Genomic DNA, 13,036 nt, shown 5'->3' with positions numbered 1-13,036 from the left:
TACCAGCAGCAGTGTACATGAGGCCTTAGTGTAAATTTGCTGTCCCCTCAAAATAACTTGTTATACAATCTGTACACTCACTACATTACATTGTAGTAAAGTGTCCTTTCTTCAGGGTTGTCACATGAAAAGATAGAATAAAATATTTACAAAAATGTGAGGGGTGTACTCACTTTTGTGAGATACTATATATTGTACAATTTAAAACTAGGTACACGCAGCACTTTTTTTTGGGAGGTTCAGGCAGCTGGGTGAAGGGGGGGAAAAAAAAAAAAAAGAAACAGGTTTCTGCATCCACACAAGTGACTTGGATACAGGATCTCCCTCACCAGGACATTGTATTTTGACAGAGGTTTCTTGGCGCTGTTAGAATACATTGATCAGCGCTGCAAGCCACTAATCAAAGAAGGCTTTCTAGGTGGTCTATTCTACAGCCAATCCAATGATCAGCTTCTGTTGACCAGGGAGGGCTACACACCGATCAAAATTCTGTCTGCCCCTGCTGAACCAGATTAATTTTGATCCGTGTATACCCAGCTTAAGAGTAATTGGAGCACCAGAACCTGCCAGCTGTGGCATATTCATTGGGAACCAGGGAGCAGTGCTGTTCTCAGCAGCTACCTTTGGCTTGCATTTAAAGATATGGACAGACCAGTTGCAACCTCTTTAGAAACAAGTGAATTTAAGATTGGTTGGGTGCTACAATATACATATAACGACACCACTTTAAGGCTTTGCACAGAAGAACAATTTGAGATGGATCCAAATATTGCATATCACTTTTGAGCAGCCATTACACTCACGTTTAAGATCTCATCAGGAGGTGCTTGGCAAGGCTTTGACCAGCTTTTCACATACCACCAGTATGAATATAACCTTGGGGCATCAAAAAAAAAAAAAAAAAACTGCTTTAACCCAATGCCGACGAGCAAACGACGATGTACATCAGCACAATGGCACGGCTGGGCAAACGTGCTTACCTGTACGTCCCCTTTAAGACACGGTTTAGTGGGCGCGCGCCTGCCGTGTACTCCATGAGCGTGCCCGCGGGTCCCACGGACTCTATGTCCGCCGGGAGCCTGCGATCGTGACACAGAGCGGCAGAACGGGAAGATGTCTATGTAAACAAGGCATTTCCCTGTTCTGCCTAGCAACATGACAGATCTACTGCTCACTGTCATCAGGAGCAGTGATCTCTGTCATGTTGTAGTGAGCCCATTTCCCCCCCCCCCCCCCCAACAGTTAGAATCACTCCCTAGGACACACTTAACCCCTTGATCACCCCCCTAGTGTTTAACCCCTTCCCTGCCAGTGTCATTTACACAGTAATCAGTGCATTTTTATAGCACTGATTTCTGTATAAATGTCACTGGTCCCAAAATAGTGTCCGATGTGTCCGCCGCAATGTCGCAGTCATGATAAAAATCGCTGATCGCCGCCATTACTAATAAAAAAAAAATAAATTTATAATAAAAATGGCATAAATCTATCCCCTCTTTTGTAGACACTATAACTTTTGCAAAAACCAATCAATATACGCTTATTGCGATTTTTTTTTTTTTTTTTTTTAACCAAAAATATGTAGAAGAATACATATCGGCCTAAACTGAGGAAAAAAAAAATGTGTTTTTTATTTATTATAGCAAAAAGTAAAAAATATTGCTTTTTTTTTTTTTTCAAACTTGTCACTCTTTTTTTGTTTATAGCACAAAAAATTAAAACCGCAGAGGTGATCAAATACCACCAAAAGAAAGCTCTATTTGTGGGGAAAAAAAGGACGTCAACTTTGTTTGGGTGCAACGTCACACAACCATGCAATTGTTAGTTAAAATGACACAGTGCCGAATCGCAAAAAGTGCTCTGGTCAGGAAGGGGGATAAATTCTTCCGGGGTTAAAGTGGTTAAACGTATGTGGTTTGCAAAAATATGTTGATGAATTTGATATTCCACACCTACAGACAAGTGGTTTACGAATTAACCACTTGAAGACCAGACCTTTTGTGACACTTTTTGTTTACAAGTTTAAAGCATTTTAGTAAATTACTGATTAAAGTAATCAGTATTTTTTTTTGCTAGAAAATTACTTATAACCGCCAAACATTTTAATATATATTATATATTTTAGCAGAGACCCTAAGGAATAAAATGGCGATTGTTGCAATTTTTTATGTCACACGGGATTTGCACAGCGGTTTTTCAAATGCAATTTTTTGGGAATTTTCTTTTTTTTTTTTTTAAATGAATTAAAAAAGAAATAGAAACAATATATTTCTTTTTAGGATATGAAAGATAATGTTACACCACGTACATAGATTCACAACATGTTACGCTTTTAAATCGCGCATGCTTGTAGAATGGCAAAAAACTATGGTACTTAAAAAATCTCCATAAGCCATTACATCCCTTGTAATAAAAATAAAGATGACAGGTCTTCATTATGAAGAGATCTGGGGTCAAAAAGACCCTAAATCTCTTTACCTTAAAAAGCAAAATGATCAAACAAAAAATTTTTATTGATCTTTTGCTTTAAAAAAAAAAAAAAAAAAAATTGTTTACTTTCACCCTGGATCGAAAGTGACGTTGTGATGTCACTCCAGTCTTCCAAGGCCATACAGTCGATCAAAGTTAATCTACTTTTTGATCGCCTGTGCAACCAGCCGGCGGCACTGTCGGATCATGTGTCGGGCGAACCAGCAGAATCAGTAAGCTTGTGACACACCTCCCCCCCAAAGGAAGAAACTAGCCGCCGGCTAAAAAAAAAAAAAATAAAATAAACCACAATACCTGGGTTATGGCTGATATCAGCCATAATCCCGGTAAGCCACTTTCAAACCGCAATGTATATTTATATATTGTGGTCAGCAAGTGGTTTAAATTACCATTGAGGTCCAGAACGTAAAAGTGGAAATCCGGCCAAACCTTTTGTCCAGGTTTTGCCAGAATGGGTAAGGGTTAGAAAATCAGTCTGCTTTTTGGTTTGTGTGTGCCCACTGGGGAGATTTCCCCATACAACAGGGAATGAGGGGGTAGTCCCACCTTTTTATTTCCCCTCACATTCTGTCTTGGTGACAGCCTACAGTAGGACAAATATAGCAATATAAAAGGGGGGCGCAGGCAGTAATCAAATACTGGCAAAGGTTCTGACCCAGAATGTCCAATTGAAATAAGTTACAAATAGGAACACAAAACAAATAGTGTTTTTTTGCTCATTTTTCCTGTTACACAGATAACTTGCACAATTGTTCTGCACAGCAGTTTTACCCATATCGTAATATTTCAAACATTTTATGAGGTATAACCACATCTATTATTAAGAATAATAAAAAAAACTTCAGTTCTGCAAAGAAAATATTCTATACAACAAAGGCATTGGACAATCCACTAAGAAGCATCTGCCATATACAAAGCACCAATATTTACATTCTCTACTATACAAGTCTTTACAGGTGCCTGGCTGTACACTATATATAGCTTCAGAACTCTAACAGGAACATTAAATACAGATTATTTACAAACTGTACAGATTTTTTTTTTCCTTTTCACATTAAACTACTGTCTTGCCAAATCGAAGCCGTTCACCATCCAGCATACACAGGTTCAGTGTTGTATTCGAGCCCGTATATGGAGCTTGATAAACGTGGCTGTAGTAGGGGAGACTTTGGGGTGAAAGCGGTCATAGGTTGTCTTTGCGCTGCCTTTCTGTTCTTCCACACCACATAAATCAAAGCAAACAACAGCACTGTACAGGAGAAGAAGAGAATAGCAACAATTACTAAAACCATGGCAGTAATGAGAATTACATAACATATGGACAAATGTACCACCTCCCATAAATTATTAGGATATCATGAGTCACCAAGTTCTTCCATGACCAAATAAAGACAGCAGGCCACAGGTAAAATATGCCAATACGGGTTGGAATCTGTGAAGAACTTGAATTTCTTCATTTTATAGCAGTAGATATAAGGATTATTGTATTATAAAGCTGCCATTTCATAGGGACACGCTGAGTAATTCAGGTACATATGGTTATGCTGGCTTCAGGAGATTGGACAATGGCAAAAAAGCTGTAAGGTCTAGTATACGTTCCCCCTGTGATTCTGCAGATCTCAACCTGGTTCTGTTGGCTCCATATAAACCTTCCTTTGAACCTGTCAGGATACTACTCTGCCCTTGCCTCTGTGAGACGAGTTTGAGTTGGCGGCCCTAACCTGTAAAGATCCCTTTCTTGTACAACATAGACACAGTTGTATTGAGGCCTAAGAAACCTTAACTTTCTCTCCCATCTCTATGTCCTGCTCCATAACATCCCAAAGATTTTCCTCTACTGGCTAGGTGTGATATCGTTGTTCGAGTTTATCTTACTGCTACTTTTAGACAAAATGACTTTTTTCATCATTCTGGAGTGTCCTTCTAAAATACAACTTGATTCTTCTTCCACTGTCCACGATATAAGTGGTTTTTGAAGCTCATCATTCTAGCCTATAGACTTAAGGACAAGGCTCAACCTTCTCTATTAAACCACACTCCACTAGGATCAGTTAGTGCTTTCATGGGCTCAGCATCGAGTATCCGTTTCTTATGCCCTGTACACATGATAGGATTTTCCGACAACAAAATCCATGTTTTTTTTTTCCGACGGATGTTGGCTCAAACTTGTCTTGCATACACACGGTCACACAAATGTTGTCGGAAACTCCGAACGTCAAGAACACGGCGACGTACAACACGTACGACGAGCCGAGAAAAATAAAGTTCAATAGCCAGTGTGGCTCTTCTGCTTGATTCCAAGCATGCGTGGAACTTTGTGCGTCGCAATTGTGTACACACGATCGGACAACGGATTTTGTTGTCGGAAAATTTGAGAACCAGCTCTCAAACTTTGTGTGAAGGAAATTCCGATGGAAAATGTCCGATGGAGCCTACACACGGTTGGAATTTCCGACAACAGGCTCCTATAGAACATTTTCCGTCGGAAAATCCGACCGTGTGCACGGGCATTAGATTTGCAATACATTCATCAAGTTTTACCAGGTGGATGTTCAGACCTAATTTGATGCCATCTTTGGCCATACGGTTCTTCAGGATTGCTCTGTGAGCTCTATTGGGCCTCATGCACACAGGATGTTAAAAAAATCTCTTCGAGAAACCGTCCTCCTAGCAGCAGCGTCTTTGCAGAAAAAACGGTTGATGCTTGTAAAAGGGCCTAACACTTTTATAAGTGTTTAGGCGTTTTTACAGGTATCAAGTGCTTGTGCACAAATTCATTTTATTGGGCAAAATAATAATTTATTCTTGTCATTGAAATTAATTAACGTTCAAGCACTAAATGCGCCTATAAGCGTCAAACCTTTTACCTACCCAAACTCTTCTGCTCCTGGACGCACTGTCCCCATTTTTTTTTTCCCTGCCTCTAAATGCCCCTGCCACTAAAAGTTTATAAAAGCCATAGTGTGCATGGACACACAGAACAACATGGAGGGGCATTTTAAAAGGGAAAAAACAAATCGCCTGACACCCCTAAAAGCGCCGTAAAAACATCCTGTGTGCATGAGACCTTAAGCTCTTGTTTACCCAGGCATGTTCACATTTGTTTGCGCTGTTGCCCACCCCTCAGTTGGACTTCTTTTGGATGCTGGATTTTTTTGATCTACCGTAAAATCTATTTTTGGGGTACAGTAAGGGACACAAATCCCTTCCCTCTGTTCTTATGATCTACTCCCAGGGATGGACTGGGAATAAAAACCAGCCCTGGAAATAATTTCATACCAGCCCCATAGCATTATTATACCAGCCCAACAGCATAATGCCATTATTTTCTTGTTCATAAAAGGGAAAACTATGCATTTTAAAGCACATTTGAAGCGTGTATTATATTTACCAGTGACCATCAGTGCAGCCTCACCAGTTCCCATTAGTGCAGCATCACCAGTGCCCATCAGTGAAGCCTGATCAGTGGCCATCAATGCCCATCAGCTAAGCCTCACCAGTGTCCATCAATGCAGCCTGATCGGTGCAGCCTGACCAGTGCCCATCAATGGAGCCTGTCCAGTGCCCATCAATGGAGCCTGTCCAGTGCCCATCAATGGAGCCTGTCCAGTGCCCATCAATGGAGCCTCTCCAGTGCCCATCAATGGAGCCTGACCAATGCCCATCAATGGAGCCTGACCAATGCCCATCAATGGAGCCTGACCAATGCCCATCAATGGAGCCTGACCAATGCCCATCAATGGAGCCTGACCAGTGCCCATCAATGACCAGTGCCCATCTATGGAGCCTGACCAGTACAGCCTCACTAGTGCCCATCTATGGAGCCTGACCAGTGCAGCCTCACCAGTGTGCAGCTATGCAGCCTCACCAGTGCAGCCTCACCAGTGTGCATCTATGCAGCCTGACCAGTGCAGCCTCACCAGTGTGCAGCTATGCAGCCTGACCAGTGCAGCCTCACCAGTGTGCAGCTATGCAGCCTGACCGGTGCAGCCTCACCAGTGTGCAGCTATGCAGCCTGACCGGTGCAGCCTCACCAGTGTGCAGCTATGCAGCCTGACCAGTGCAGCCTCACCAGTGTGCAGCTATGCAGCCTGACCAGTGCAGCCTCACCAGTGTGCAGCTATGCAGCCTGACCAGTGCCCATCAGTGAGAGAAAAAAAATCCAGCACCTTAATTCTTCTGCCATTCTCCCCCTGCATGTCACTCAGAACTTGCCGCAAGCATGAGTTTAGTGGGCGGCGCCACGCCGAATCGAAAGAGGAATCCAGCGGACGTTCTCCCGATGACCCCAGGCATATCACTCCACAGCCGCAGGAACCCGTTCAGTAGGTTGTGCCGTGACCAGAAGAGGAGCATTGCATTATAGCTGATGCCTCTGCTTCTTTTCAGATGGCAGCAGCAAGCACCTAGCCCAAAGCGGCTCCAGGGCACTGAGGGCAGCCAGCCTACCAGGAAATTTCCCACTATCCCGGTAGGCCAGTCCGGCCCTGTCCACTCCTACCATTGCTTTGCTACAAAGCTGAACATGATGGGAGTGGGAGGAGTTATACTAGCCTGTCCTAACTGCTTTGTTTGCTAGTGTCCAATTTTCTGAAGGCAGCAGCCTAACTTCAAGAATGTTAAGGCACCCTTACACCTGTACATTCTGATGTTTTCTCTAGGTAAGAACTGAAGCCAGGACCTCAGCGTGACTACCACCAAATAGAACCCCAGTTCAATAAAACCCAGGAACTGGTATGGAATGGCAGTTAGACAGGGAGTTTCATTTCTTGATAAAATGAAGTTCGATGGGTTTAAGGTAGGAAGAATTGGGAAAAAATAAGTCACCTCTACAGAAGGAAGGCAGCACTGTATTCCAGCTTACCAGCTACACAGATGACAAGAAGCACGATAGTGAGAGGGGCCAGTGCACAGGAGTCCCCAGACTTCTGCAAGAACGTCTCCATACAGTAACTGGGCGCTGAGCTTCCAGCAGGGCAGAAGGCATCTTCTGGACAGGTTATAGGATAGACGTCAGGGCTCTACACAAAAAAAAAAAAAAAAAAAAAAAATAGTAAATTTAGGTTACTTGACAGCTATTGTGCCCTTTAGAAAAACAAAAGCAGAGAAAGAAAGTGCTGTCCTTTTTGAGGTTCAGAAGGTTCTAGATTATTATTTACCACATATACTTTACCTTTAGGATCCACCCTTATTGTATATGACCACAGTAGTTATTTGCTCCTTTTCAGTCTTTTGACTATACCATTCAAAGCATTTTGTTTTACATGCTTGGTAAGTGCAAAAAAAATACAGTTGATTCTGCCAGATATCTAGTGGAATACAATTTATAGCACTCAAGTATGTGTAAGTTGGGTGTACAAGTCCCTAAAGAGCACAATATGGAAAAAATATCTAATGTTGGTTTGTATACTAAAACAGAAAATATCAAAGTAATTTAGAATACTGTATCAGCAATCTACTTACCGGACAATAGTGATCTATAGGACACAAGCTACAGTTAGCCGCTCCTGACTCCACTTGGTATTCACCATTTCGGCACTGCAGACATCTTAAGTCTTTGGGTCCTTTATACGTTCCTAACAGGAGGGAGACATACAGGTTATTCATGCTACAATTACATGGGTCCGCACCACTGTGACATTTCCTCAAACTCAGCTCATTGCATGCTGCTGCAATTCACAAAGATTGTCCCGACAGATTTATGAATGTTGCCATTGATGACATTTCACTAAATGCCACTTGCCTGGCTGTCCCATTTTGATCTAATGACATCTAAACTCAGGGTTGATTTATTAAAGGCAAATAAGCTATGCAATTTGTATTGGAAGTTGAACTTTGCAAGGGAATTTTACCCAGAGCTTAATGAACGTGGTCAAATTTTACTTTGCAAAGAATGCTAAAAATTCCTAGAGCCCTTTACCCTGTCCACAGCGGAGGGGAATGGCCAGCCCCCTCCCTTATCCACAGTGATAAGCCCCTCTTAGGCCTGGTTCACACCTATGCAGTTTGCTTTTGATCCGTTTCTGCATTGCTTTTTGACGCATTTTTTGTGTGTGTTTTTGATGCATTTTGCATTTTTTTCCAGCCAATTTGTTGTTGGGTGGATTAAAAGAACGCAAATTGCTGCAAAAAAAAAGCACTTTATGCTTTTCTGCAGCTTCCCCATTGAAGTCTATTGAACCAAAAACCCATTAAAAAACGCATAGGTGTGAACCGAGCCTTAATCGACAGTAGAGCGCCTGTCTACAGTGGGAAACACCTTCCCTATCCTCAGCAGACAACCCACCATCCTGTCCACAGGTCTGAGCCCCCACCCCTACCCCACCCAAACAAGCTATAAATACAAAATGCTACTTAGCATGCACATAGCAGTGCCTAGAAACTGCCAGTATCTGGCATGTTCTTGTTACCTCCAGCCATGGCCAAACATTTTGAGAATGACAAATATGAATTTTCACAAAGTCTGCTGCCTCAGTTTTTATGATGGCAATTTGCATATACTCCAGAATGTTATGAAGAGTGATCAGATGACTTTCAATTAATTGCAAAGTCCCTCTTTGTCATGAAAATGAACTTAATCCCATTAAAAACCATTTCCACTGCATTTGTGGAGGCTTCAGGGTGCCCAAAGTCTAGCAAGCACTAGGACTGTCTCCTATAGTTGAGTCAGTTGTGGGATCGGGGGAACCACTGGTGCAGAGCTTAGTCAGGAATGGCAGCAGGCACGCATAGTGAGAAGACTTTTTGAGCATGGCCTGGTGTCAAGAAGAGCAGCAAAGAAGCCACTTCTCTCCAGGAAAAACATCAGGGACAGACTGATATTCTGCAAAAGGTATAGGGATTGGACTGCTGAGGACTGGGGTAAAGTCATTTTGAACAAAAGAATGAAAAATTCCTTTAAATATAATGCTTGGGGGAACCCCCTTTATGTGCCTGCAAAGTGGCGCATCTATAGCATGCATAAAACATGCTGCAGCAAAAATGACATTTCTAAAGAGAAAAAAAAAACTAGTCAAATCCCATTTAAAGTGATTTGCGGTTACACTTGCCGACACCCGGCTATTGGAAAAAAAAAAAAAAAAAAAAAAAAAACGAAAAAAAAAGCGGCGTGGGGTCTCCCCCTCCAAAAACCATACCAGGCCCTTCGGGTATGGAACAAGAGAACAAAAAAGGTACCCCCTGGTAAATTGGGACTTCATAGGCAAGTTCACAATATTGAATCAAATACTATAAAAATATAAAGTTTATTAATATACAGGTAAAGATAAGAACATTGGTGCATACATCGCCATGAGATAAATATAACATAAAATGGTACAAAAATGACCCATAAAGGGCTATGTAGTATTGTGCACAATTCTCTTCTCATTATGCCCAACGCGTTTAAGGAGCAAACATGAATCCCTTCTTCAGGGCAATTTGTATAGAGAAGATCAGAGATTTAGAGCACTCTATAACAGAGCATAACATTTGTTAGGAACCATGAAACAGATGAAATATGTACACACATATTGCAGATGTTAATAATAGGAGAATTTACATACCAATGGGTCGGCCCATCACAACTATAAACAACCAAAGATATGTTTGCACCAGGGTTCGAATGATCCCCCAACCAGTGTCCCCCAGAGAGGGAGAGAGATGGGGCCACCAAGGCCTTGAAGGTTCCGCACAGGGATCCCAGACATGACCCAAAATTGCAGCCTGAGGGTGGTGAAGTATATAGAGGGGGAGGGGAGGAAGGGAGGTCAGCGGTGCTGAGGATTGAGGCACTTATCACCAATAGGGACAGCCTCTCCAACCTAAAATATAAATGAACAATAATGAAACAGGGGAAAAAAAGGCATCAGAAGCGTCTAGAAAAAGAGACATCGCGACTAGACCCCTAAAAGCAGCGTAGAGTGGAGTAGGAGCTTAACCCTTTCATGACTAAGCCTATTTCTGACATTTGTTGCTTACAAGTTAAAATCCATATTTTTGCTAGAAAATTACTTAGAACCCCCAAACATTATATATATACTTTTTTTTAGCAGAGACCCTAGAGAATAAAATGGTGATTGGCCATATTTTATGTCACACTGTATTTGCGCAGCGGTCTTTCAAATGCAATTTTTTTTGGGGAAAAAGACACTTTCGTGATTTGAAAAAAAAAAACGAAAAACAGTAAAAAGGTAGCCCAATTTTTTTTGTAAAATGTGAAAGATGAGGTTACGCTGAGTAAATAGATACCTAACATGTCATGCTTTGAAATTGCGCTCACTTGTGGAATGGCGACAAACTACGGTACCTAAAACTCTCCATAGGCGGTGCTTTAAAAAAAAAAAAAAAAATGGTTACCAGGTTAGAGTTACAGAGGAGGCGCTAGCTCCTGATCGCGGCAATACCTCACGTGTGATTTGAACACCGTTTACATATGCGGGCACGACTTACGTGTGCGTTTTCTTTCCTACGCGAGCTCGCGGGATGGGGGGTTATTTTATTTCTTAGTTATTTTATTTATTTTTTAAATACCTCAATTAACCCCGTTCTTTGTGACCTGGTCATGTGACTGCTCTCCTCTGCTGTTTCATTGATGGTCACATGACCGCTCTCCTCCTGCAATCAAAGGCTACACTCGGGAAGGAGGTGGAGCGGGAGGAGAAGAGCGGCTTTAATTGAGGTATTAAAAGACTTCCATTTACATTGAGAGTGACACACGAGGAGCTGTGCATGGGAAAGGGCTGGCAGTAATGTTTTCTCAACTTTAAAGTATGCTGGCAGCGCTGTCCCAGGGCCAGGTGAGGCGGTACAGCTGGCCTGACACACCCCCCCCAATGGGTGGCACTGGGGGCGGACCACCCGATCCCCGCCCCCTGTTGGTAAAAAAACATTTATCGGCGTATTCGTATAACACGCAGGCATGGTTTTTATTCTACATATACATAAATATATATAGATTAATAAAAATATCATGGCCAATCGGGGGCCCTTGCACACGTGGGGCCCTAGGCTGCAGCCTGGACCAGCCTGTGCATTAATCCGCCCCTGGTTACAGGTACTCTTTATGGCGGGATCGGGGGTCTAAAAGGACCCAAAATCCCTCCTTTGCACTTCAAAGTATTCACATCGCCAAAAACGTCAATTCTGAATACTGTAACTTTTTTTTTTTTTTAAACGGTGCCATTGGCAGCCGAGTAAACCGGAAGTGACGTCGCTTCCGTGTTTACACAAAGGAGACTGGATCAAAGCTGTTTCTGGTGTCCTTCCAGTCTCACTCTAGCCGGCGGAAGTGCCGGATCGTGGATCGGGTCTCCCGGTGGGACGGGAGGCCCGGGAAGAGTGGAGGAAGGCGGTGGGAGGGGGGGCCTCCCCTCTTGCTCCTTCAGGGTAACAGCCGAGCTGCTTTTAGCCGCATCAGTTGTTATCCCTGAAGAGCCGACCACCCGCTCTAAAAAAACGGGACTGGGATGCAGCTGCAGGCATCATCCCGGTATAACCCCTTAAAGCCGAGGCCACATATGTGCGTACGGTCGGCGGGAAGGGGTTATTCCAGTCTCCCCCCTAGAGTTGGGATGAACCCGGTCCAAGATGAGAAACTGTATACGGGGAGATATACTAAGATGGTGAACTCTAACATATCTCCCCAATAGAAGTCCTGAATTAGCAGTGGTCATACTTAAAATAGGACTATAAGCCCTTTTATGAAATTCAAGTTTCGTTTTGCCCACATAAAAACTGTTACATTGCAATTAGCAAAATGTTTAGGCTATTTGGGTGTGGATTTGAAACCCCATGCCAAAAAAAAACCAGTGTGGGGCCGGGGGGCGAATTAGAGACGAGCGAGCGTCCGTCCCTCTTGAACTATACCAGACCACATGCACTCAACATGGGGGTGGGTGCATCGGGGCACCCCCCCACCCCAAAGCACCTTGTCACCATGTTGATGGGGACAAGGGCCTCTTCCCGACAACTCTGGGTTGTGGTTGTCAGGGTTTGCAGGTGTCTGGCTTATCGGAATCTGAAAGCCCCCCCCAAGTGAATGAGTATCGGGTACATAGTACCCCCACCCATTCACCAAAAAAGTGGCAAAAAAAAAAAAGACAGTCTTTGACAAATACTTTATTAAAAAATGTGTGTCCCTCGATGTAAATCCATTGTCAATCACGCCGCCCGCTGGACCGGAAAAATAGAAAGAAAATTAAAGACGCTCCCGCCTAATGCCTCTCCGCTTTGACATTTCATATATAGATAAGGGGCGGGGCCACCTAGCTAGATCACCCGGTGGCACCGCTCTCCTTCTGACATCACGGACTGGTGCATGCTTTTCACCTTTCTTATACGCTTTGACATTTCTTATATTGATAAGGGGTGGGGCCACAGGGTGGTGTAGCTAGGTGGCCCCGCCCCTTACCAATATAAGAAATATCAAAGCGGAGAGAAGGCATTTGGCGGGAGGCCTCCCAGAAGGCGGGAGCGTTTTTCATTTATTCTACTTTTTGGGTCTGGTAGGCGGCGTGATTGACGATGGATTTACATTGAGGGACACTTTAAAAAAATTTTTTTAATA

General features: G+C 43.1%; 1 protein-coding gene across 1 annotated transcript in view; it reads right to left on the bottom strand.

Annotated features, from left to right (window-relative positions):
* Nucleotides 1-3,181: 3,181 nt before the first annotated feature.
* LOC141118535 (uncharacterized) overlaps nucleotides 3,182-13,036 on the bottom strand; it is a 62,937-nt gene continuing 53,082 nt past the window's right edge. The window contains exons 7-9 of the mRNA XM_073610921.1: nucleotides 7,954-8,066; nucleotides 7,355-7,511; nucleotides 3,182-3,739 (exon numbers count right to left, since the gene is read on the bottom strand). Of these exons, the coding sequence (XP_073467022.1) occupies nucleotides 3,576-3,739; nucleotides 7,355-7,511; nucleotides 7,954-8,066 (434 nt within the window). The 3' untranslated portion in view covers nucleotides 3,182-3,575. The remainder of the gene's footprint in view (nucleotides 3,740-7,354; nucleotides 7,512-7,953; nucleotides 8,067-13,036) is intronic.

The sequence above is a fragment of the Aquarana catesbeiana genome, linkage group LG01 (assembly GCF_042186555.1).
Source record: "Aquarana catesbeiana isolate 2022-GZ linkage group LG01, ASM4218655v1, whole genome shotgun sequence".
NCBI lineage: Eukaryota > Metazoa > Chordata > Amphibia > Anura > Ranidae > Aquarana > Aquarana catesbeiana.
This window is presented reverse-complemented; position numbering and strand designations above follow the sequence as displayed.